This window comes from Ochlerotatus camptorhynchus, unplaced genomic scaffold (assembly GCF_037179485.1).
Source record: "Ochlerotatus camptorhynchus isolate MF236.1 unplaced genomic scaffold, CSIRO-AGI_Acam_v1.1 ptg000175l, whole genome shotgun sequence".
Taxonomy (NCBI): domain Eukaryota; kingdom Metazoa; phylum Arthropoda; class Insecta; order Diptera; family Culicidae; genus Ochlerotatus; species Ochlerotatus camptorhynchus.
This window is the reverse complement of record NW_027040665.1, coordinates 72,501-99,784: the sequence shown is the minus strand read 5'-3', so window position 1 is coordinate 99,784 and position 27,284 is coordinate 72,501. Positions and strand designations below refer to the sequence as shown.

At 38.5% G+C, this 27,284-nt stretch overlaps 1 protein-coding gene across 3 annotated transcripts in view; it reads right to left on the bottom strand.

Moving 5' to 3' along the window:
* Positions 1 to 18,582: 18,582 nt before the first annotated feature.
* Positions 18,583 to 27,284, bottom strand: part of Hk (Hyperkinetic) — a 56,736-nt gene continuing 48,034 nt past the window's right edge. For all 3 annotated transcript variants that reach the window (XM_065222544.1, XM_065222545.1, XM_065222546.1), the window contains exon 9: positions 18,583 to 18,768. In XM_065222544.1, the coding sequence (XP_065078616.1) occupies positions 18,667 to 18,768 (102 nt within the window). In that variant the 3' untranslated portion in view covers positions 18,583 to 18,666. The remainder of the gene's footprint in view (positions 18,769 to 27,284) is intronic.

Sequence of the window (27,284 nt, the reverse complement as noted above, 5' to 3'; positions counted from 1 at the left end):
CATCTCAATGCTCATTTCAGCTAAAATAATGTTTTTCGGTATAATAAAACCAAAAGATGGTATGATGACATGTTTAACTTGTAACTTACAAGAAGAGGTTACACAGTATGCGTTTGAAACATAAAACCTGTAAATTTTGCTTTCTATGAGTCACAATCAGCGATTTGCTGATCACTGAGTGAGTGAGTGAGTGAGTGAGTGAGTGAGTGTGTGAAAAATCGCTGATTGTGACTCTCATGAAGTGAAATAAACAGGCTTAATATGTCAAACACATTCTTTGCAACCTCTTCTTGTATCTTACCTATTCAAAATAAGATCATAGCGTCTAATTATTTCATATGTAATTAAAAAAAAACATTGTTTTAGCTGAAATGAATATTTGCAACCTTGCTTTAAATTCCGTTATAATTGCTTATCTTTTGACCACTATACTTGGTGTTGTTGAGTACTTGGCACTGATGAAGCCTGCAAGTAGTAGACGAAATACGTGTATCTGTCAAAAGATAAGCAATTATAACGGAATTTAAAGGAAATAAACCAATACACTCAAAGCTCTTCATTACATTGAATGTTAGTTGCATTTCCTATCATCCTCCACAACGAATGATATAAGTTGACCTTGCAGACAATGTTATGATTTTTTATCTTTTTTATTTCGTGTTCCGTCAACGCTTTTGACTATACAAGCAAGCATTTTATTTATAGATTGAAGTGGGTCGCGTGTAAGAAGTGACTTGGTTGAATTTTCGTGTTTTCTTTTGAGATTTTTATTTAAAAAACAAAATGTGAATATGTGGTTTTGTATTGGAAGTAGAGTCTGAGCTTTGGTCAGATAGCGTATAGGGCGTCATTGTGCCAATTTGGTCGTGGCACATTTCGAGTATGAGAGAGTGATTGCAGTTTGCTCAAAAGTGCTTTCGATGATTACCCGTAGTTGTAACAGTGAAGATATACACCCATACTATCGTTTATGTCTGGACGTGTTTGTCATACAGAAACATTTTTATTTGATTTTGTGTGATGGATGGGTTTTGGGTGTGAACGGGCATATGGGCATAATATTAAGTTTACGTCAGGATAACGTTGAAAAATTGAGAAATATATCGCTTCAGTTTGAGAAGCACTTCACTTCGCAACCGATGAACCATTCTGACGGCCCACATTACCGTGCAGGCGCCGTGTGTTGGCAAGGCCAATATTGGACAGTTTGATGTTTATAAAGTACCATCAGTTAAAACTGCATTTTTCAGCTTTATCTCTATACATTCTTAGGTGTTTCTTTGAAGATTATCATGTTGGTGTACGCTGATTCAAAGAGTAAATGGTATTAACATTGAGCTGTCCATAGTTTGGCGTTGCTGAACTTGTGGTACTTGCACAACATTTCATGTGAGTACCAAAGTAACCATATAACCACAAAATAACTTTGAATTTAGGTTCAGAGTGAGACAATGCTACTGAAATATGGTTAGTTGGGTATTCAGAAGAAACTATTACTTTAAAAAACTAATCCTGGTTGTACCTCTTTTTCGTTTGCATGTAACACTATTTGATATTATTAACCGCACCGACCCTTCATTCCGGTGGTGAGCGAACCTGAAGAAGAAGGAGATGACCATTAGTCCCTTCTCGGAACGAGTGTATTGTTGATGGTCCTGGTATACGATTCAAGGATGGATTCTGTGATGATGAGTATCACAAAAAAGGTAAAATAAGTATCACGATCTTCATCGAAATGTAAGTATTATTGACAATAATCATAACAATCAACTCGTATTTACATTGAAATACATATATAAAAGGGAAGGGACGGCCAACAGGGCACCCGATTGAAGCGATTTGGACGGGGAGAGTGGGAATGCCAACTCCCTGTTGATAACATTTCGTGGATAAAAGACGGGCTCTTCTCCCTACTCAATGGGGTATCTTCCTGTTTGGGGGCTTGTCTTTTTGACCAATTGGCTGATCACGTTGCTGGAAGTAGATTCTTTACTGTTCCGTAGATGCGTATAGGTGACTTTTGCCTATCGATCTACCCAATCCGTTTTTGACCCTTCATACAGCGACCTGTTGAGGTTAATCAGAGGTTATTAAGCTTGATCAAGACAAACAGAGAAGAGAGCCCACTGCTGTCGGACTTAGTTTCCGTGCTACAATGGGTGGTAAACCACTATCACTATATCTATTCGGAAGTATTGGAGTTGGAGCAGTTTGAGCTGATTGGAAACGAGAAACTTAAGGGGATCATGGGTCAAGTGGGCCAACATAAGGAGGTTCATAGCGATACTGAGCAATGCCGGTGTGTTTATCCTGATGCGCTTCTTCCTTGAGGCCAGCAAGGGACATCGGGGATTCATTTGGGTGATTCATTAATCTTAAGCTTAGGAATCACGAAGAGGCCGACTAATAATAGATCATTCGGGTGAGACCCTTTCTTTTTTATTTGTTTGCATTATATTTCAACCAGTATTCATAAAAAATACCAAATAATGTCTCAAAATTTTAATAAAGGAGCGTGAATAGCTTATTATCCGCTTTTGCTTACTGAGTAAAAGATCGTGGGCTCCTCTAAAATAAAACAATTACTATGGTCGCATCGCCTACCTAGGCGAATCCTAACCCACTAACCCAATTCTACCCTGTTATAAAACTCCGGAGCATCTACGGGGTGTTCGTGAGTCGCTGGACCCTCATTTAGTAGATGTTAGACCAACAATATCCTTCCTTTCGCAACAGAGAAGATGGACGTGGGTATGCATGCAATCTACAAATTACATTACATTACAAACGCAACCTAACACGAAAGCATTTTATTTACAACATTGTAAGAACGACGTACACACTCTCCAAGTCCCGTTCAGCAGAAAAGCATATGAAATCGAGTTATCATACTATGAGCGCTACTTAGAATGGAGAGAGCACTGGAGAAAGCACAGGTCTGATAATAGCAGAGTAGCTTTCGTGATTCGAGTCCAGTTGGCAACGTTTTTTCTATTTTTGTTTTTCGACATAATTCATACCACTCACTAATACACCCCTCATTTTTCAGTCTTTATTTTTTTTGCATTGTACCGCATATCGGTTTATCTCATCTTCCGTTCATGCGGTCTCTACTAACATCCTGCGATGATGAATCGCTCATTATTGTAAGCAAATTGGGTGTTTGTATAATGAATTGTAAATAACGTAAATAAAGACCCCTACTCACCCCATTAGGCTAGGTAATTTGTGAAAGACCTTAACTTGTTTGTCAAGCGACCACATACCGAGAGAACCAAATAAATACTCGCTCAACATTTCAAATAGATCGATTAAGTGCCTTCTCTTACTTTAATAGCTAGGCTACAAAAAATTCAAGAGCCTTTTCTTACACACTAAGGTTTTTTTGTCGAGATGGGCACCACCGAGCAGCTCGGCATTTTATTTTGCTGGAAATTCAGCAAAAAATATGTTTGTTAGCTGAGATCTCGGCAAAATTCCCGTTTGTTAGCTGAATCTCGGCAAGTTTTTCACTGAGATCCAGCAAAATAAAATGCCGAGCTGCTCGGTGGTGCCCATCTCGGCGAAAATATCTAAGTGTGTACGTTAATAGCAAGGCTACAAAAAAAAAAATTCTGGCGAATTCTTCGTATAGTCGTTGCATGCTAAATCGTTACTTCTTTCATCGAGCTGTGTGTCGAAAATACCCGAATATTCGTTTGCACGGTCATGGCGATAAAAGTCTTTATCGATGAAGAGAATGATCGTTTATAAAAAAAATGCAAAAAAGGGTTATCTTCCATTTAATTCCACTTAATTAATTTTGGTATCCATGACACAGATATGCACGTATTTCGACTACAATGTGCAGTCCCTAACACCCTAAAATAATCATCCCCTAGGTAAAAATGTCAAGATCACAGGTATAAAAATGAAGCTACAATATGTAGAATCGGATCCAACCTAACTAAAAACACCAAAGATTTAAGTAAACTAAAGGAGTAAAATCGATACAAATCTCTAATAAGGAAAATGTCCAAATGTGATTTTTCCTATGGTTAAGATACATAACAACCCCCTTGTTCTATTGTAGGTTTACCCATTTACCATTGATTATATAGTGAAAACAATATTAACGATAGTTATTTGATCGTTGTAGACAATATGATTTATTGTAAATACAATAAATTCTATTGCCCCAAGGCTCATGTATGAGCTCTCTTCTTTATAACTTTTATGTCAAAGATATCGACAACTGTTTGGCAGAACAATGCACGCTTAGACAACTTGTAGATGACGGTGTGATTTCCGTAAGAGGTCAACATGCCATGGTCTTGCAAAGACCATTGCAAAGTTCCTTAGATAACTTGTCTTCTTGGGCTAGGAATCTAGGGATCGAATTCTCGCCGCAGAAAACTGAACTGGTAGTGTTTACTCGAAAGCGGTACCAAGCCCAAATGCACCTTAATCTTTTGGGCAGAAACATTACTCAATCATTGTCTTTCAAGTACCTTGGGGTCTGGTTTGATTCAAAGTGCACTTGGAATACCCATATTACGTATTAGAAGCAAAAATTTAAGCAGAGGATTATTTTTTCCCGTTCCATTTGCGGCACATGGTGGGGTGCTCATCCGGGATACCTCATAACGCATTATAAAACAACAATTCTCTCTGTTCTAGAGTACGGCTCTTTCTACTTTCTCTCGTCAACAAAATGTCACCTAATAAAATTGGAACGAATTCAATATCATTGTCTGCGTATTGCTCTCGGCTGTATGCACTCAACGCATAACATGAGTCTCGAGGTTCTGAGTGACGAATACACTTATAATTACAAATTTTGAAGAAATTCTTGGACTGAACACACAATCTCGATTTATGAGAATCTACCACCACTACATATCGTCAGATATGAGTCTTCCTTGTTACACTCCAGACCGTGTTCACTTCACCAATCGCAGTTCCTCAATTGAATATGATCTGACCATGAAACAAGCAACTCATGGGATTCCCGATCAACTTCGACCTATTGTTATCCCGCGTATTTTTACTGAAAAGTACTAACACGTTAATTGCGTAAACAGATATTTTACATACGGGTCTCGTCTCAGTGGATCCACTGGCTTCGGTGTCTTCAATGAAAACTCTAGCGCCTTCCGCAAACTCCAGGAACCTTGTTCCGTTGTTTTTTAACTGAGCTGGCAGCAATCAACTTCGCATTGGGGATGATTTACAACATGCCCTCATACCATTACTTCATCTTCTCGGATAGTCTCACTTCGATCGAGGCTATTCGGTCGATGAAACAAGGTAGGCACTCATCTTATTTCTTTTCAAAGGTAAGGGAACAGATGATTGTGCTGGTCGAAAGATCATATATGATTACCTTTGTATGGGTCCCCTCACATTGCTCAATCCCAGGCAATGAGAAGGCGGACTCTCTCGCAAAGGTGGCGCGCAGGAAGGCAAATTTTATGACAGGCAAATTTCACACGATGAATTTTACCATTTAGTGCGTCAGAGTACCCTTTCGAGTTGGCAAACCGATTGTGACAATAATGGTGGACGGTGGTTACATTCAATTATTCCTAATGTTTCTTCGAGAGCGTGGTTTAAAGGCTTGGACTTAAGTCGTGACTTCATTCGTGTGATGAGTAGACTTATGTCCAACCACTACTCGCTAGATGCTCATCTCAATAGAATAAACCTTGTGGACAGCAACATCTGTCGGTGTGGAAACGGTTACGATGACATCGATCACGCAGTCTGGCAATGTACGGATAATGACGCCGCACGCTGCCAGAGAGCGACTTTTGAATATCCTCGAGGCCCAAGAACGACAACCCTATGTTCCTATCAGAGACGTGTTGGGAACTCGCGATATCTGCTATATGCAGTCGGTTTATGTGTTTCTGCAAATGTCTAGTATAAGAATTGAATTCCTTTGTCTTTTGTCTCTCTTTAATAGTTTTTGTTTGTCTTGTACCCCCTGCTCAATGAGTCTCATCGTCGCCCGTTGATCACCATAGCCGGTCGAACTCCAGACGAAACTAGAACCGCACTACCGTTCATACTGGTGACAACGCTCTGATGAGACAACGAAACCTTACCTCCAAGCTCCTCTCCTGATCCTATCCTTCGACAATGTACCTCTCTAACCTCGAATAAGCCGCGAGTATTCGGCCCAACTAGACATAAAATTAAGAGAATTATGTTACAAACAAAGAACAATGAGCTATCGGCTCCGTAAAGCTAACGAGATTGAGCCTTCCAAATAAACGAACTAGTTAAAAAAAATCTATTGTATGGTTACAATACATTTCATTGTGCCTCTATGGTCCTTTTTTATACGGGTTGGTAACCATCATTATGGGCTGTTAACAACCCAATTTCATTACTTCATTAGATCGATGATTTTTTTATTTGAAAAGTTGAGCCAAGAAAACATACAAAGCAAAAAAAAGATCATGAATATTACATAGGACATATGCACAAAAGTCATTCTATCGGTTGTGTAATATTACGTTGTATGGTGTACCGTGAACGTGGGTTATTCCACGCAGTTGACAGTCAATTTGATATTGTTTACGCAAATTATTGTTGGAAAAAAATCAAAAAAAAAAAACAAATCTAATTAAAGCCCAAGATCACGCTTGATTTCCGTAGACAAAAATCAATAAACACACAATTGTGGTTGATATTGCAAGCTGTGATGTCACAGCTCTGAATATCAAGCTAACAAAAATCACTAGGTGCAAATTTGGTGAGATTGAATTTCATGATTTTTGATTACATCCGAACGCTACCGAAACTTACATAACGGGAAGCGTAGCAGTCGCTCGGTAAAGATAAAAAAGAGATAGCATTATTATACCTTCTCTTTCTAAGAAAACGAGGTGCAACGGAATCATTTTTGCGTCGATTCAACTCTCAGCTTCAATCGAGGCTTCAACTTTAAACGTTGTGAATAGTCTCGCAATATCAGAGGAGCTTGTAAAATCAATATCAAACATTATATTTAGCTAACCCTCAGGGCCCGATGAAAACAACCTTTGCGGCCCGTTAGAGATATCTTGGCGAGTCGAGATCTCGACTAATTAAATTTAATTTATGTGTTTTTGAAACGGATCGATCAAAGGATTTAGTAGTTACCCGAGCAGAGAATGAAAACTAAATTTGATATTTTAACGGCGCCGGTGGTGTAGTGGTAAGCGTGATTGCCTCTCACCCCAGCAGGCCTGGGTTCAATCCCAGTCAGCGCCCCCGGGATGTTCTGAGGCATAACATCTCTGATCTCGCCTTCCTTCGGATGGGAAGTAAAGCCGTTGGTCCCCGGTTCATGAGTTGATGGGTCGATAGGTAGGGTCCAGGTGTGGGAGCTGCCTTCCTGGCACGTCGGTAGCATCGGTGCTCAGCACGGAAAACAAGATCGACAAAAAAACAAACCAAAGGAAAAAAAAAAAATTTGATATTTTGATATAAGCGTTTGTGATAACATATTTTGCCTACCGTGTGGTCGAGTTAACAGTAATCATAACAAAAATGAGATCTAAATGGTATATAAAGAATATTAAAAAGATAACAAAATATGTTTTTTGATAACAAATCTATGAATGCGTTTCGATATTAGTAATTTCGTCAATAATAAACAAAATAAGTAATCAATATGTAATTATAACTATGATAGGAAACAAAAAATAAATAAATAAAAACTGAATTAGTTATTATTTTGATGTTATGATCAGGCTTGCTTCCACTCACTTGCTATAAAAACATGATTTTCTGAATTTTAAACTCATCAGATGTTATACTCATATTATGTACATGTTACCTACAAGAAAAGATTGAAAGGCAAGTGTTTGACACATGCAACCTGTCAAATTCGCTTTCAGATAGTCACAATTAGCGATTTTACGATTCGCGAGTGTTCACTCTGAGTGAACGCTCACGAATCATAAGATCGCTGATTGTAACACTCTGGTAGCGAAATGGACAGGTTTTATGAGTCGAACACTTGCCTTTTAACATCTTTTTGTATCTAACAAGTACAAAATATCATTATAACAACCAATGATTTCAAAATTCAGGAAATCATTTTTTTTATAGCAAGTGAGTGAAAGCAACCCTGGTTATGATATCAAATTTAGCAATCTGAATGTTTTGAAGTATATTGGTTGATATAAAAAGAAAGTCAATAAAGTGCGAATGGTGCCATATTAGAGTACAGAACTGGAAATAATCATCCAGTGGTACAAATTACAAGAAAATATGTAATGAATCACTTTTGTCATTATAGACAAATAACAAAGGTTAAAAAATGACGAACGATTGAAGTTTATTAGATCCAATAGCATAGAAATAGACGATGTGAAGGTTTTAAATTTAGAGTTTTGTATCCATGACAAATTCAAGTGGAATTATATTCAATATAGGAATAGGACACACGAGTCATGTAAAAAATTAGCCAACAATTCATTTAAATTTGTCGAACCTCTTAACGGAATCCCTTTATGAAGAGCTTTGAGTGGGTTGGTTTATTTCCTTTAAATTTCGTTATAATTGCTTATCTTTTGACAGACACGCGTATTTTGTCTACTACTTGCAGACTTCATCAGTGCCAAGTACTCAACACCACTGAAGTTGGTGTTGAGTACTTGGCACTGATGAAGTCTGTAAGTAGTAGACGAAATACGCGTATCTGTCAAAAGATAAGCAATTATAACGGAATTTAGTCTACGAAGATTCTTATATTCTTATGAATGATCAGCTCCTTCGCATCGAACATATTTTAACAGATATGAATGATGATATTTATTTTGTTGGGAGAGAACTGATACTTAATGAGATTTATGACAACATGTTTAAATATGAGCAAAGAAATCGACTGAGCATACGAAAGTTAAATTACAATATTCGACAATGTATGTATTACAGACGAACAGGACGAAATCAATTTTATATCGATTTGTAAATTCAATTCGCTGGTAGATTAATATCAATAAATGATGTAAATCAACACTGTAGAAATCATAATTGTCTTTGTGATGTTCATAAAGAAAATAGCAAGCATCCTGATTGACTTGTAAGAAGAAAAAATAAAAATAAATGTAGATTTAAGCGATAAATTTGGATGCTCTTTTTAAAAAATATCAAATTTTGTTTTTAATTATATATTTTAGAAATATCAAAATATGAATTCAACTGAAATAAAAAATAGCATATCAAAATATGGAATCAACATGATTTTTAAAACAAAATAAGATATAATTTTGATAGCATTTTGATATCCAACTTTGCTCGGGTAGTGTCATCTTGTGTTCTTTCAAGTTGTTAGCTGCCCATCGGTGTACCCCCATGTTTATATTTTTTATCAGTATGTCGCTTAGTTCGAGATCACGAGCACTTGCTCGAAAAACCTTGTGTTCTCAATCCTTAGGCCGTTCGCAATGCTGAGTTTTAAAATTGTTTTAAACTACTCGTCAATTCTATAATTTGAAACTGTCAAAAATAAAACTGCAACACGATCAGCGCAACGCACAGTTCTAAAACATGTTTGTAATCATCAAGTTCCATAAACTTTACTGTTCTCTATGAAGTTCTCCGTTTTTTATTTGTGGAGCTCTTCGAAACATCTTCAACACATCCAAAGAAATTTGAAACAGAGTTCCATTCGTGTTTCAAACTCGCTCAGAAATAAAACAGAATAGTCGAGCAGTTGCAAATCTGGTGCAAAATAGTGCTCGAATAATGAAACTGCAACTCAGCATTGCGAGAGGTGCGTTTCTGTTCTAGTTTCAAATTGAAACAGTCCTTATAATATACAACAGCATTGCGAACGGCCTTACCCTGCCATCCGTTTGTTACAATTTTTTACCCCTTACCTCGGAGATAGCCGCGAGTAATCGGCCCCCGCTTTACTAACGTTAGTTTTAAGTAATTTTGTAACCCAAACGATGAATATCGGCGCCGCAAAGCTACGACAAATGAGTCTGGAAAAATAAACGAATCATAAAAAAAAATATTTTGCTCCAATATCACGCGTGATATTAAGATTGGATGAGAGCGGAAAAATATCAATTTACTTTTGATCATGGCATCACTGATGCAAATAGTTAAAACTTACGTGTAAATATGTATTGTTATGTTCCATTATGTATCTGCTGTGAAACTGTGCAAAAATTACAGCTTTTTTAGATTATAAAAGACAGAACAAAAATAAATTAATCGAGTGGTTCTCATCATTTCAACAGAGTGTTAGCTTTTAGGCTAAGATCCTGTCTCGTAAATAACTAATTGGTTCACAATTTTACATGAGTATTTTGGTGTAAAAATGTGTTGAACAGGTAAAAACAAATGTTCCCTGTCATTTTCATGTTGAATTCAACAAACAAAGCCAAATCATGTTTTAATTGCAGAAATAGTTGTGCGCCGAAAAAATAGCAGCAGGATTTCATATTTTCGCTCATAGAATAATAATTATATCCATATAGAATTTTAGCGACAGACTACATAGACTACAGACGCTCTGGAAAAGGCGAGAAAATGTTCTAGGCTGCATTATTAAGATAGCAAGCTTAATTTGGAACTACGCCGCTAGAGGCACTTCACTTTTATATTACTTATGACGGGCGCTATACATCTCGTGATCATGACCATATAGAAAGTTACCGTCTTGAGCAAAGTTGTTCAGGTGATCAAGCCCTTTCGGATGGTGGTTATACTAGTTCAGAACTCTCTCACTGCGGACGCTAGTGTGCATGCAAACTTCCTGATTATGCTATGTCTGGAAAGCCTGCCCATATAGAATGTTGCCGAGCTACAGGACAAGGAGAATTTTTACAGTCAACTGAATGCCGTCGTGGATAAGGTTCCAAAGGGTGACATCAAGATCTACACTGGCGACTTCAATGCGAAGATCGGTTCCGACAACACGGACTATGAGCGTGTCATGGGACGCCATGGTCTCGGCGAAATGAGCGAGAACGGTGAGCTGTTTGCAGAATTTTGTGGCAATAACGACATGGTGATCGGGGGCTCGCTCTTCCCCCATCGGCCAGTGCACAAAGGCACGTGGGTTTCCCGTGATTGACATACCGAGAATCAGATCGACCACATCTGCATCAGCCGAAAATGGAGACGGAGCTTTCTTGATGTCCGGAATAAACGCAGCGCCGACATCGCGTCTGACCATCACCTTCTAATCGGTGAAATCCGCCTACGCATGGCGCGGATTCAGTGACGGGAGGAGAGACTCGGGCGGCGGTTTAACACACGCCGACTTGAAGATCCAGCGGTAAAAAGGTCTTTTGTTCATGAACTTGAGACTCGAGCTGCGGACGTTCCAGAAGGTGGCAGCGTAGAAGAACAATGGGACGGCCATCAAGAATGCCTTTATAGAAACAAGCGAGAACAACTTGGGTGAGCTGCGCACCCAGAGGAAAGAGTGGATTACAGATGAAACCTGGCGGAAGATTGAGGAGCGTAGAGAAGCAAAAGCCGCGATAGAGCGGGCGAGAACCAGAGGAGCCAAGAACAAAGCCCGTCAACGGTACTCGGCTCTTGAGAAGGAAGTCAAGCGCTTTTGCAGACGGGACAAGCGAGCGTGGGTGAACTCCCTGGCCGACGAAGGGGAGAAAGCCGCAAACACTGGCAATATACGCCTCCTCTACGATATCTCACGACGCCTGAGTGGAACAAGGATGAACCCGAGGATGCCAGTGAAGGACACGACTGGACAATTGGTTACCAACCCCACTGACCAGCTGAAACGCTGGTTTGAGCACTTCGAACAACTTCTTCAAGTTTCGACGGCCAACCAGCCATCAACATCTCGGCATGATCCGCCTAGGGTGCGGCGCATCACTCGCGTCAATTCCGAGGCCCCATCACTGCAGGAGATTGAAGCAGCTATCCGAAGCATGAAATCCAACAAGGCTCCAGGGGTCGATCGCATATCAGCAGAGATGCTCAAAGCTGACCCCATGCTATCCGCACAAATGTTGCATCAACTATTCTGTAATATCTGGGACACCGCGACTTTTCCGGCCGACTGGATGCAGGGCATCTTAGTGAAGGTCCCAAAGAAGGGGGATCTGACTGTGTGCGACAATTGGCGCGGCATCATGTTACTGTGTATTGTTCTCAAAGTTCTGTGCAAAGTTATCCTGAATCGGATACAGGAGAAGATCGACGCGACTCTCCGACGGCAGCATATTGGACCATATTGTCACGCTCCGCATCATCCTGGAGCAGATCAATGAATTCCAAGAGTCCCTTTATTTGGTATTCATTGACTACGAAAAAGCTTTCGACCGTCTCAATCACGAGAATCTGTGGGGCGCCCTGAGACGCAAGGGAGTCCCGGATAAAATCGTCAACCTCATCGAAGCGCAGTATGAGGCTTTTACGTGCAGAGTTCTGCATAACGGAGCCTTGTCCGACCCTATCCGGGTAGTCGCTGGTGTGAGACAAGGATGTATACTATCACCGCTACTGTTTCTCATCGTAATCGACGAGATCATGGTAGGTGCAATTGACCGTGTACCGAACCGTGGGCTGCTTTGGCACCCTATCACCATAGAGCATCTCAACGACTTCGATTTGGCTGATGATGTTGCTCTACTAGCACAACGGCGCTCTGATATGCAGAGTAAGCTCAATGACCTAGCCGAACGCTCCTCTGCGCCGGGTCTCACCATCAACGTCAACAAGACCAAATCGTTGGATATCAACACGGGCAACCCTTCCAACTTTACGGTAGCGGGGCAAGCAGTTGAGAAGGTCGAAAGTTTCCAATATCTTGGCAGCCAAATAGCGTCGGACGGCGGGACCAAGAGCGACATAGGTGCACGAATCAAGAAGGCTAGGGCTGCCTTTGCGAGTTTACGAAACGTATGGAGATCCAACCAGATAAGTCAACGCACCCAAATCCGAATTTTCAACTCGAACGTGAAATCTGTGTTGTTATACGCCAGCGAGACGTAGTGTGTATCAGCGGAGAACACTCAAAAGCTGCAGGTCTTCATCAACCGATGCCTGCGGTATATAATTTGTGCCTGGTGGCCTCACAACTGGATCTCGAATGCCGAGCTCCATCGTCGATGTCATCATAAGCCGATAGCAACAGAAATTCGAGAGCGAAAGTGGAACGTAATCTGCAAGCAAGTGCTGGATTGGAATCCAGCAGGACATCGCAGCAGAGGCAGACCCAGGGGCTCATGGCGGTGGAGCCTCAATAAGGAAATTAAGCAAGTCAATAGAAATCTGACCTGGGCCCAGGTCAAGGCAAAAGCGAGCAGCCGCCCAAGATGGAAGTCTTTCACGTTGGTCCTTTGCACCGCTGGTGGTGCACAGGACCCTTAAGTAAGTAAGTAAGTGTGTAATATGAGTATTTTCGGAACAGGGGTGGCGTCTATCTTTGATTTCGAAATGGCGGAGGAAACCGAATTTGCTGTAAACAGAGTTACGTTATTGTTTTTTTAAATCTTGCTTAGACATTCTGGGTCACCCTATATGACTAGACAGTTTTTTTTAACCGGTAAACATCGAATTTTGTCATTACACATTCTCGCTCCGAAAATTCTCATAATGTTGGGTATTCGACAGTTTTTCTAAAACAGATGGTCACCATCTTTGATTCCAAAATGGCGAACAGCATCGATTTTCGGCCTCTACACGTCACCCCTGTTTCAAAAATACGCATATTGCATATTGAGGAAATTTGCATGCACGCTAGCGCTACGTAGTGAGAGAGCTAATATGAACACCATCCGGAAGACCGTGGTCATTTGAATAAATGTCCTGAAGCCAGTACCGTTTTATATGCCCAGAATTTTGAGATACAGCTTATATAGGAAGTTAATATACACACTAACGCCGCGTGGGGCATGAAGTAGTTCGCCTCCTCGTGGTGTGCCCTGGAAACGTTAATTATCGAACCCAAGGGAGAGATATTGCGGCTAAACGAACTACCGCAGAGTAAGGACGCTGGAACCCCATCCAGCTCGTCCCAGGAGGTTGATAAGCCCTGCACAAACCCTCGTTGTGCAAAGGCAGGAGTGACACCGGGTTCTTAGAGTGTTTAGCACACGCAGCTGGTAAGCGGTCACATCTGTCCTGTTTGGCCCTGGACAGTTGGCTGGCTATCACGTCTGCTCTAGAACTCAGGCGAACAACTAACAGCGATCAACAAGAGAAAGGCCCTGCACAGCTGCTCACTGTGCAGTAGCGAGTGTCACGTCTGACACAACACTTAGTGATGCGCCATAGCACAACCGGCCCCCTCCCATGACGTACTGCTTTCGGGCGGTTCCGGGGAGGGCAAGGGCCTAGAGCACAGGGTAAGGTTGAGTGGGCCAGGAGTGCTACTTATCCCATCCCCACACCCTGTGATTCCAGACTGTAAAAAAAAAAAAAAAAACTTTAACGCCGTGATAGAGTTCTGAGCTAGTAAGACCACCACCAGAAAGCACTTGGATACCTGAATAAATTTGCTCAAGATGTGCACTTTCTATATGGCATAATATGAAAGTGTAATATGTTAGTCTAACCCAATTCAACAACTTTGCCGAAGACAGTACAGCTTTATATATTGAAACTAATGAGATAATCCACCGCAGTCCCTATTAGTGAAAGTCTCATATACTGTGGGTATCCTTATTGGCGGTTCATTATTCACGCTCCCTATTAACCGGAATTAAGGATTTCTGATTGTAATTTCCACATCCTGGGGGGAAGTAGGTCGTTAATATTGGCAAATTGAATAGTAATGTGGTCTTAATATTACAAAGTGTCCATTCAACCGGAAAATCCGTGAAAAAAACTGCGAATTCGGATTTGCCGGGAAAAACCCGGGAGAAATGCGGGAAAACTTAAATTGCTCCGGGAAAGATCATATATACTCATCCTAAGTAACAATGTTGGGTTTATCATAGTCTTGTAGGCCATAGTTTTGTTTTTAAACTTCCAATGTTTCTTGGAATCAATCATCTTCATATCACATACACCATTATATTTTCTTGTTTACACATCTGTTTACAACTTTCATATTATGTGGTAAAATGTAAAAAAATCTAAAAATTACAAAAACTCTATTCTTTTCACTCACTTGCAACCCGTTCGCGCCCGGAAAACGGCGATTTTGTAGTTGTTCATTCTACGATAGTTTACAGAGTATTTTTTTAGAATTTCGTTTGGTCTCATTGGAAGAAAAGTGTTTGATTTTTTTTGCTACAGTTTTCCAAGTGAAGTTGTTCTTGAATATAGGCTGAGCGGGACATACATGCTACTTGAAGATAGAGAAGCAGATTTGGAAAACCAAAACAATAATACTATGGGGCTTAACGAAGGTTTACTCATTCTATCATTAAGTCGGTTCATGGTATATCTTGTTCAGTCTGCAGAACTTCAGGATCAGATATCCGGGATGATTTGGATAATCCAGCAAAGCTATTTTCAAACACAAATAATCATTTTAAGTCTATGCGAAGTACAAAATGCTCAAACTGAGTGGACATCGAACAAGATTTTGATTCACCTGTAAAATATCTCCAGGACAATTTGGAGAATGATAAATAATTTGGTAACACATTTTTGTTTTCCACAAAATGTTGTTTGGCTTATAGAACTTCAAGATCTAAACTTCACGAAGATTTGAAGAACATTTAATACTGTGTTTCTTCTGCTCAGGTTTCTTGTATTGATATATGCTCATGACCAACTTGACGAGAGGAGCAACACAATAGTTGGGTAAAGAAGAATTGCATTATAACACACCATCGACTGGAAATGCTCTCGCAACGTGGGGCTTTAGGTAGTGATGAAAACGTCGCTAGAACTATTCCACAGCCGCAGTCAGTTTATGAGCAAAAGAGGGACGCACATTTTTGCCTGTAGACTTGGAGACATACTTCAAGTCTCCGCGTACATCGTACGGGTTAGGCAAAGATGTGCGTCTATCTTTAAAAACTGTCGCATTAATGGACCTTCGCTCATTTTCAACTTCTATTCAATTTTCATACTGCCGTACTCTAACGGAACTATCCACCTACCCTCTTCTAAAAAAGATCATTCTGTAGCTAATAAATTATCACACTAAAGCTTCATGTTAGCATTTTCCAACCAACTCTGAAAATCGCTAACTTCGCGTATGAAGTAACATAAAAACACTTTGAATGATTTCATTTGTTGTTCAAACATTAAAAAAAAAAAAAACAATATGCAAAGTGTGGGTTCTGTTTATTACACGTAGTAATGTAGGAATGAATTTTAAATTCAGAATATAAATATTGTTGAATGACGAGTAGCAATATTTTATTAATGAATCAAACATGTTTTACGATTATTTCAACAATAAATATATCTAGTTAAAATAACAATATTCTCGTAGAATTTTATCTGCATGAGTTACCAAAAACAAAGAAATCTCTTTCATATATATTAGTTCTAGGCACGGTGTATTGAATGAAAATTTTTCAGAACAATAGTTTGCAGAAAGAGTAATGGTGAGTTGACAACTAATTGATCGGTCATAATATACTGATTTGTCCAGTTTTTAAAACGAACATTTCTGTGTGATACTTCGGCACACAGGTGTATCAAAAAGACATAGACGTGTTTAATTGTTTATCAGAAAAAGGTGAACGCAACGCTTTAGGAACGTTTGCTTACATGTTTGAGTTATTTTGTTTACTATCTTTTGTATATTAATTCTATTTCAATTGCTAATTGGTGTCGCACAATTATCCGTTCATCTTATCTTAAATTAGTTGCGAAAATATCTGATTTTTTATATTATTGTTGCAATGGCGTTATGGCAAAAACTTTCGTTTATTCGTACTATATTTTCTACATTTTACGCTATGTTTCATTGTTCACTTTAACGAGCCGTTTTTATTCAAAAAGATGCACTTTTGGCATAGCTAGAACAGTACTGTTTTTTTTTTAATTAATTCAATTTTGTATCTCTATTACATAGGTTTCGCTCTTTGTCGAGTGCTGAATAAATCAACATCTGAATGCATCAGTAGTTACAAAATGTATGATACAGTATTGCGGTTCTGTATTGTATTTATTTTTCGATTTTTTTGTTTAATAGATATGACCATTTTTATCGCTTGATAAAAACTTTTTCGATTATTCTTAGTTGATTCTTTTGGCTATTCTGCACAATACACGCCACTAAAAATCGCTAAATGGCTGGTATCGTGTATCCAAACTTAAATTGATCCGATGAAACTCAATTCAAACATTCTTAAGATACGTGCGCCATAAATCACAATTCTTAGCTTTTGTGTAGTGAATTCCAAACTCATATCAAATTCCAAATTGTTTTTTATTTATCTATCTGCGCCGATCAATTACCTACCATTTTAATGCTTTTATAAACGCTTTTGATTTACTGAGTTACAGATTGAAACAGAAACAACACTTTACCGTAAATTGGATTCAAATAATTGTCTATAAATAAACTTCATAACAACACATAAGATACCTAGTAAGAATTAATTTCATAATTTGAATAGTTTGGTAGAGGCATTGTTATTGTAAAAAATATTGGTTAATCAAGCTAGGTTACTACTGATCGATAATGTCAAATACGTGCCAAACATAACAACAAGTAACAATGCTGGTTGGATTGAGTTCTTTGGCTGAAACAAGTTTTTAATACGCCATACTGATCCGACGATTCCTTAGAGCGCCTCTTGCTATGCCACCCTGTGACATACTGCGCCCAATTTTACCTTCGCTACCTTTACGTTCACGAGCCTTACGAAGCATATCGGATGTGCTGGGCTTGCGATTTTCTAATACTGAACCACAAGACGATTGCTGTACGCTTGCTTTCCTGCTGTTATTGCCACTGCCAAGTATATCTGAAGTAGATGATCGTCGGATGTTTCCGGTACTTACAGACAAGTAAGCTGAACTACCATGCGGTGATTGCGATAGCTCTTGATAATTAGTTTGGGTACTCAAATATTGTGAGCTAGTAGTATCGAAACTTCGTCGGTGTTGCGAACCGCCAGGAGATTGAGCATAGGTCAAAAGTAATTTTTGTGATTCGTCATTCTCGACTGTTTCAACCTTGAGATACGGCGCACGAAGAATACATATGGCTTTCTGAGATGAAGCTGATTCGGTACGGCTTTTTTCAGCGTTTCCCTTGTTCCCTTTTAGTGACGAATAAATCGATTTCAGGCTGATGTCTAACGATTTGAAACTAATTAAACTCGAGTTACGACGAATTTTAACCTTGCTATGATTTAAATGTTCATCCTGCTCATTAGCACTGGCTAACATTGTATCAATTGACTTATTGCGATCTAATTGGCGTGCTTTTTTATTATCTTTTGTTGATTTATTATCATTTTTATTAGTATAAGTCGGATTACTATCTAAGCGAATAGCGGATAAAAGAGAAATTTCTAGATTGCTAGTAGATTCGGATACTTTTGCATATTTAATCGAATCCTTTCTATAGCTGGTTTTTGGATTTTCAGAATATTTTGAGGACTTTGAGGAAAATTTGTTATCGTCTAAATTCCCCTGTTGTCACTGAATTTCACAAAAGCTTATCTTTTGCGACCCCTTTTGATCTTCACCCATACTGATATCTTCTTCCTTCGGAGACTCTGCCCCACAAGGCACTCCTGTTGAGCTAGGAGGCCCCGGGGGGCAGGCTGATTGTCACCGAAGTGCAAGTGTCGAAATGGGAGGTGGCCTCACAGGTTTGTTGTCCAAAATGCGCTCAATCTCTAACATCACACCAGTTGATAGACGTGGTAAAAGCTGTAATTAGAAAATATTTGTTAATATTGTTACATTTGTTTAAGTGTCGTCAGCAAGTGAACAACGCCGACGGCGGTTCTGATAGGAAAACGTCAACAGTAAATGTAGTGGTAGAGTTATGAGGACATGTACATAAGTAAACAAAGAACATAATCTGATTATTGTACATTATCATTATTGTATACAACCCTATAAATAGCCTCGGCAATAAACATCGCTGATTGCAGTTGATAATCAGTGAGTAACTAAACAACAAGTATCTTATTCCCTTTAATAGTGATCACAACAACTAACGACGAGGAGAAAACCGGGAAGATAGTAGTGATTTTTGCGTGCTTTTATCCGAGTTTTTATCAACGGCATAGTGGTTGGGATTTTCCTTTAGTAAGTGGAGCACAATTTGGTCGATTTGTTTTTCGCGCAGGATCAAAGCGGATCCGTGCAAAAGATTGGTGATTTTTTTTATTTGTGCCAGTCGTAAAGTGACGAAGACAGTTTAGTGAGACGATATTTCGAAAAATAGTGGCTTTTCGAGAAAAATTCAATTAGTTGAGTTTGGAGGAAGTGAATTTCGAAGAGAAAGAAGCCGGTGGTTGGACTGGACACAGGAAGCGAATTATCTACAGGCGGGTGGCAACGGGTTGGATCGGACGGATTCTACTGTGAGGTTAAAAGGTACGTGGTTTTTTTCTCTCTCATTTATTCCTTTTAAATTGGTCTCTTAAACTGCGCACAATTGTGTTTTTATTGATTTGGTGCAGCCAAAATGGCGTTGATCGGCACAATCGACCCGGAAAAGCTTAAAGAACGCTTTGACAAAATAGATTCGGAAATAATGTTGCGTTATAAATTTCGTTGCAGACGACAGAGTCCTACTGAGAGTGGAGAAAATTTTGTTTTAGCTGTAAAATTAGTGGCCGAATCCTGTGATTTCGGTGCATTTCGTGACTCAGCCATTCGCGACCAGTTAGTTTTCGGAGTGTACAATAGAGAGCTACAAAAGAAATAGGGAAATGAAGGAGATCTTATTTTACGATCGGCTGAAAGGATAATTAAATGTTTTGAAATGGCGAACAGTAACACACAGTACATAAATTTGGAAGTGGGAATTAATTTGGTCAAGCATCGTCTCGGAGACAGTAAATCTAGAATTGATAGGTGAGATCGTAGTCGGAGTAGATCCAGGGAAGGATATTACGGTATAAATCGAGATTCGCGTGCACATTACAGGAGGTTTGAAGGGCGATCAAGGTCAGGTCAAATATCTCTCGAGTCGAGGCCGATACGCCAATTTCGTCTGCCATTTTTGCAGGAAGTGAGGTCATATTCAGAAGAATTGTTACCGCTTCTTGGATAATAAGAGAGATACAACTCGGGATTCGGTTAAATTCGTGAAGGAGGAGGCAAAGGTTAATAACGTCCACGATTACTTCAAAAGGCTTCGAGTAGATTATGACTCCGATACCGAGGAAGAAGGTGATTATCCCTGTCTTATGATTTCTTCAATCAGTAAAGTATGTAAACCTTGTCTACTCGAAGTCAAAATAGAAGGAAAAAAATGTGCAATGGAGGTGGACAGTGGTTCGGCTGTATCTATAATAAGCAGAGCAGAATTCGAGAGGAAATTTAATGGCGTCAGTTGAGAAATAGCAACCGGAAACTAATTGTGATCAACGGATCAACGTTAGAAATTTTTGGAAAAGTTTTTGTTTCTGTTTCGTTAAATGGAACTATGGCAACTTTGGAACTAGTGGTTTTGAATGGGGATCATGAATTTACGCCTCTTATTGGTAGAAATTGGTTGGATGTACTTTTTAGTGGTTGGAGAGATAATTTTTTAGAATCGTCTAAATCATTAAACAGGTGTGGAATAAACTGTGTTGAAGGGAATCAAGAGCAAGCATTGAGCATTATAAAGCAGTGTTATGCCATCATTTTTACGAGAGATTTTTAATCGCCTATTGTGGGGTTTGATGCAGAGTTGGTATTGAAAGAAGATCGACCGATTTTTAGAAGACCGTATAAAGTACCCTACCGATTAAAATATAAAGTAATGGATCATTTAGCATTGCTGGAGAGAGATACAATTATTACTCTCATCAAAACCAGCTTATGGGCTTCACCACTGCAATGGTGGTGATAGTTAAAAAAGATGGCGATATCATACTTGTTATAGACTGTAAAGTATCTATAAACAAGGTTTGGATAGCTACACCTATCCCTTACCAACGGCTCAGGATTTGTTTGCATCTCAAGCTGGCTGTAAAATTTCCTGTTCCTTGGATTTAGCTACGGCTTACACTCAGCTACAGTTGTCGGAAAACTAAAAAAATTTAGTTATCAATACCATTAAAGGAGTTTTTACATATAATCGACTGCCTCAAGGAGCATCTTCGAGCATATTTCAACAGATAATGGAGGCTATTTTACAGGGAATAGAATACGTCTATTGTTATCTTGACGATGTGCTTATTGCTGGAAAGGACTTTGACGATTGTCACAGAAGAGTTACTCTAGTGTTAGGCAGATTATCAGAAGTAAATGTTAAAGTTAACTTTAAGAAATGTTATTTGTTTGTGTATCGGCTACCATACTTGAGGCTTATTATAACGGACAATGGTCTTATGCCAAGTCCAGAGAAAGTTTCAACTATTAATGCTGCACAAAATCCTAAGAATACGACTGAGTTGAAAGCTGTTTTGGGCTTGATAAATTACTATGGCAAGTTTTTGCCTAATTTATCAACAGTACTGAGTCCTCTGTACCAACTATTAAAAAAAATTTTTTTTGTGGTTTTTCGAATATAATGAAGCTTTCAGGAATTGTAAAGAAAAATTACTGAATGCAGATGTTTTAACATTTTACGATCCCAAAAAACCTATTGTGGTCAGTACGGATGCTTCCTCATATGGTCTTGGTGGAGTTACTTCATGTGTCATACATGTGATGGAAAAACCAATCTGGTTTATATCATTTTCGCTCAATCAGGCACAAAAAAGTAACCCTATTCTTTATCTAGAATCTTTAGCAGTAGTATCAAAAGTAAAAAAAATTTCACAAGTTTGTATTTGGTCAAAGTTTTACGATTTTTACAGACCACAAACCGTTATTAGGAATACTGGGCGAAATTCAATTTCAGTGAAAAGAATTCAACGTTATGTTATGGAGTTCTAGATTTATGACTACAATCTTGAATACAGACCAGCAAACTAGATGGCTAATGCTGATTTTTGTTCACGTATTCCATTGGAAATAGAAGTTTCCAGATGCTTAGAGAAACAATATGTAAAGAGTTTGAATTACTCTCAGGATTTACCATTGGATTTTACAGCAATAGCAAGAGAAACTGTAAATAATTTTTATTTACAACAAGTTTATGAAAAATGGCTGGCCAGGAAGAGTTGATCAGTGTTTCAAAAATATTTATTCACAACATCAAGACATCGAAGAAATAGATGGGTGCTAACTTTCAAGATAGAGTTATTGTTCCGGTTTCATTGCAAAATAAAGTTCTGCAAATATTGCATGCAAATCACGCCGGGATTGTTAAGATGAACAGGCCAGAAAAAGCATCTATTGGTTTGGAATTAATGGTTACATTGAAACATTTGTAAAAACTGCGAAGTATGCGTGAAAACTTCTAATACCTTGAATCAAAAAGAAACCTCGGAATGGATTTCAACTACAAGGCCTTTCAGCAGAATTCATGCTGATTTTGTTTACTTTGAACGGCATACTTTTCTTTTAGTGGTGGACAGTAGACTGATGCAAAATTTGAAATTTTTGCTCCACAGTGCTCAAATGGTTTCAAATCAGGTCCTGATTAGCCTCACAAAATTTAATCTCATTTGGTAAGAAACTGACTTGGCACAAACTATTCGTAGTTTATATGAAAATTACTATGGGAAAACCAAACTTTTTATTCATTGTTTTCTACCCATTTTCCATTTTCCTTGTCGAAAATTTCTATAACTATTCTTACGGGACATTTTCTAAGTTGCAACTTTGCGAAATATCGTCAAATTAAAAAAGTCAAATTAAATTGTTATTAATTGTTTAATAGACTGATAAACTTATGGCATGATCAAGCAGCTGTTCTGAAGGCAACACTGTATTCTACAGTGTGACATAGTAGCCATGATATTTGTGCTCTATTCTTCGCACCAGAAACAACAATGTTGCCTGCTGATCAGTTGAATGAGCATAATTATAAGACTTCAGTGACTTGAATCATTAATAACTTTTGTTCCTCACATTTGATTGAAAAGTGGTTTTCTACAAAGTTGTAGTTGTTAAAAATTTGCTACAATCACTGCTATCATTTTAAAAGCATAGTGATGTGATGAATTGATAGATAGATATGAACAAAAACATAAGTTTTTCCACAGTAATTCCCATATAAACTTGAAATGGTTTGTGAAAAGTCATTTTCTTACTAAAGTAGTTCAAATTTTGGGAGGCTAAGCAGGACAGAATTTGGAACCGCTTAAGCACTGTGAAAATTTCAAATTTTGCATCAGTCTAGTGGACAGCTTTTCAAAATGGTTGGAAATAATTTGGATGAAATTTGGTACTGACGCAGAGAAAGTACACCCAACCGGGGGATGTAAGATTCGCTTACAATTATGTGGGATTCATCATCAAAGGATGTAAGTGGAGACCGCATGAACCGAGGATGCGATATATCTAGCTGCGGTCCAATGCAAGAAAATTGGAGACCGAAAAATGTTGAATGTATTAGTGAGTGAAATTAGTTATGTCGAAAAAATAGGAAACAAATTGCCGACTGTACTCGAATCACGAACGTTGCGATTATCAGACCTGTGCTTTTTCCACTGCTCTCTCCATGCTTTTGAATATGGGTAGCTTAAAAGCAAACATGAAGCGCTCATTTTCTCGCATACTCGACTCCGTATGCTTTTTCTGCTGGATAGTCGAAAGCGTAGATAGAACACGAAATAAAAAAGACAAAAAATCATTACATTGCTTGCATGGTCAATCTCTAACATTCGTTGCGATGTTCATGAACAGAGGATGATAGGAAACGGAACTAACATTCATTGTAATAGATTTTTGGTTTGCGTGTAGTTAAAGAATTTATTGGTTTTTTTTTCTCGGTTTTGACTTCCAGACGTGGTAGTGACGGACTATGGCCCTCCTTTTAATTAAAATATTTCATATTATTTTTGGAATGGTAAGGTATTCAGGTTTTTAAAATCTCGCCATATCACCCTCAAAGCAATGGCCAGGCGGAACGTCTGGTTAGAGTATCAAAAGGTGTATTGAAGAAATTTCTATTGGACCCCACTATGAGAAACATGAACCTACAGGACAAAATAAACTACTTCCTTTTCAATTACAGAAATACCTGCTATCTGAAGGCGGAAAGTATCCTTCTGAAAATGTTTTGAGTTTCAAGCCAAAACCCATTCTGGATCTGGTTAATCCTAAGAATAGCTACAAAAAACAGTTAGCCGAACCATTAGCATTGAAGTACAAATCAAGTATAAATGATATTAAAGATCCTTATGCTACTTTGAAGTTGGACGATAAGGTTTATTACAAGAATCATAATTCAAAAGATGTTGAAAAATGGCTTGATGCAAGTTTTATTAAAAGAATCTCTAAAAATGTTTTACAGATCGCCCTGGGGTCAATCCTCGTCTTGGCCCACAAGAGGCAGGTGAAGATTACGAGCCAGACTGGACGAAGGCGTAATTTGACGCTCCAGTTACGGAAGGATGATTGCGAACAAGGCCATTCAAGCTCGATGCCAGGTTCAGTGGCGAAGGGCGGACACCACGGACGTGGAACAAAGATACGTTTCGAAGATTTGGAAGACAGCGAAGAAGAATTTCTGGGGTTCACAGTTAGTCCAGAACCACCCTTACCGGCAAGCAGCCGTCTGCATCCTAGAGTGTTGCAACCCATCCAGCGACCAGTTCAGAATTCAGCTTCATCGTGTTCGTCAAGGTTAAGAAGATCGGCTAGGAAAAAAGCGAAGATAGTCGATGATAAATATGTTTATTTCCAATGAATTTTCATGTGTGAATTTGAAGCTTTCAACATGAGCAATGATTATGAATTTCAGTTTATTTCTTGATAATTTTCAGGTCGAAATTTAGATATTATAAATAGTTTGAGTTAAACATGGTTTTCAGCTTAAAGGGTAAGGTATTGTTACATTTGTTTCAGTGTCGTCAGCAAGTGAACAATGCCAACGGCGGCTCTGATAGGGAAACGTCAACAGTAAATGTAGTGGTAGAGATATGAGGACATGTACATAAGTAAACAAAGAACATAATCTGATGAGTGTACATTATCATTATTGTCTACAACCCTATAAATAGCCTCGGCAATAAACATCGCTGATTGCAGTTGATAATCAGTGAGTAACTAAACAACAAGTGTCTTATTCTCCTTATAGTGATCACAACAAATATTTGTGTGTTATTTTTGTACACTACCAAGTAAAAGTTTTCCATGCTTCAATCGCGAAAAAAAATTTATCGCTTAAGTTTGGTCCTCTTAGGTACAAACAACTCTTCACAACTCAGTTTTCGCTTCGTCGATATCGAGTTATTGAATCATAGTAAAGTTTATGTTTTGAGTAGGGTACAGGGCCACCCACAATGGATACAATTGCGTTTCGTTGACGTAAATTTGACAAAACTGTCAAATCCACGCAAACGCAGCGTATCCATTGGATTGCACGACTTTTCCCCGAAGACCAGTTCCCTGAATGTACCGTTTCCCCGAAAGATATTTCCATTTCCATTTCAGAATGTACCATTTCCCCAAAGTACCGTTTCCTCGAAAGCGATAAACGGTGAACTAACAATTGAATTGAGAGCTTTCTACATCATTGTGCTAGTGATGCACCATGCCGAGAAAGTTGTTAAACCCGTAAGATTTTCTAGACAGACTATGCTCTTTAGGGCCTCATTGATGCGAAGATAATGGGTTCAAATGTTATTATCTCAATGTCAAATTTTCATTTTGAAAAATATTGATAAAACCTGTTTTTAAACTTTAATTATGCTTTAGTGCAATCATATTACCGAATATATTAAATATATCAGACTTGTACGATTTTATCGAAGAAATCATATCAAGAAGACTGGCAACTTTGCCAGCATCCAAGTGACAGATACAGTAGCGCTGCACTTGGGTGAAGGTGGAAGCAGCGCATATAAATATGAGCAAATACACAAGCCTTTCTTCTGAGGTTATAATCTTTGCTATCTACTTCGTTCGAAGCGTTTATCTTTGAGCGGCAGATGACGCGATTGTTCCTGTCTCATAGCGGTCGTATGAGAAAACGGAAGAGTTGCCAGACTTCTTGATATGTTGTCTTAGATTTTATCGAAGACAGCATATCAAGAAGACTGGCAACTCTTCCATTTTCTCAAACAACCGGCACGAGACAGGCACAATCGCGTCATCTGACGCTCAAAGATAAATGCTCCGAACGAATTGGATAGCAAAGGTTCTATCCTCAGAAGAAAGGTTTGTGCATTTGCTCATTTTTCTATGCGTTGCCTCCACCTTCACTCGAGCACAGCGCTACTTTGTCTGTCGCTCGGATTCAGACAAAGTTGCCAGTCTTCTTGATATGTTGTCTTCGATTTTATGCTAATTTCCACAGCTAAAAAATACTAACTTTCAAAACTATGTGCAAAACATTTGATTTATTGCTTGGAGGTAATGCACATATTATGTCACGCTCTAAGGGGAGAGGGGGAGTTCATGATTTTGTGACAAACAATGCATTAGGTATAGGAAAAACGTCACCAAAAGAGGAGAGGGGGGGGGCGTTAATTTTTCCTCAATTTTGCGTGACATAATAAATGGATCGCCCCTTGAGAAAGCATTAATTTCATTGAAATAGTCGTTTGTGAAACATTCAATAAAATGCGCACTTCTGCCCCACAAATTAATGAAAAAAACAATGATATTTCTTATCCATAAGGGATTGTGGCCAAATAATTAAGAAATCAACTCATAAATTAAAAAAAATATTGATTTTTCGAAAAAAATATAAGATATTGAAAAACATAGAACACATCTTCAGTAAGACACTGATGTACGAGAAAATTTGCCAAACAACCTACCGGCATCCGGTGGGCCGAAGATTTTTTGGAAAATTTTCTCATACACACGTGTCCTTCCGACCGTGTGTGCTTTGCTTCTCAGTATTTCTACTTTTTTTTAACAAATAATAACATGACTTACGGTGATCAACCGTTGAAAACTAAAATTTAATGATACGGTGAAAAAGATACATGAATTTTACAATTAACTGCGTACTCTTGAACCACTTTCTACAGATATGTATAGCCCAGCATATTTTTCTTTGATTTTTTTTTTGGTGTTTGAAACAAGTTGCACAAAAACTCAATAATTATTCAACTATGTTCAATCATTATTTTTGAAATGTTACTTCGGCAAATATTAGTTCCAAGTTTTTAAAAATATCAATTTAAAAATCAAAATCGAGATGCGATAAAAATTAG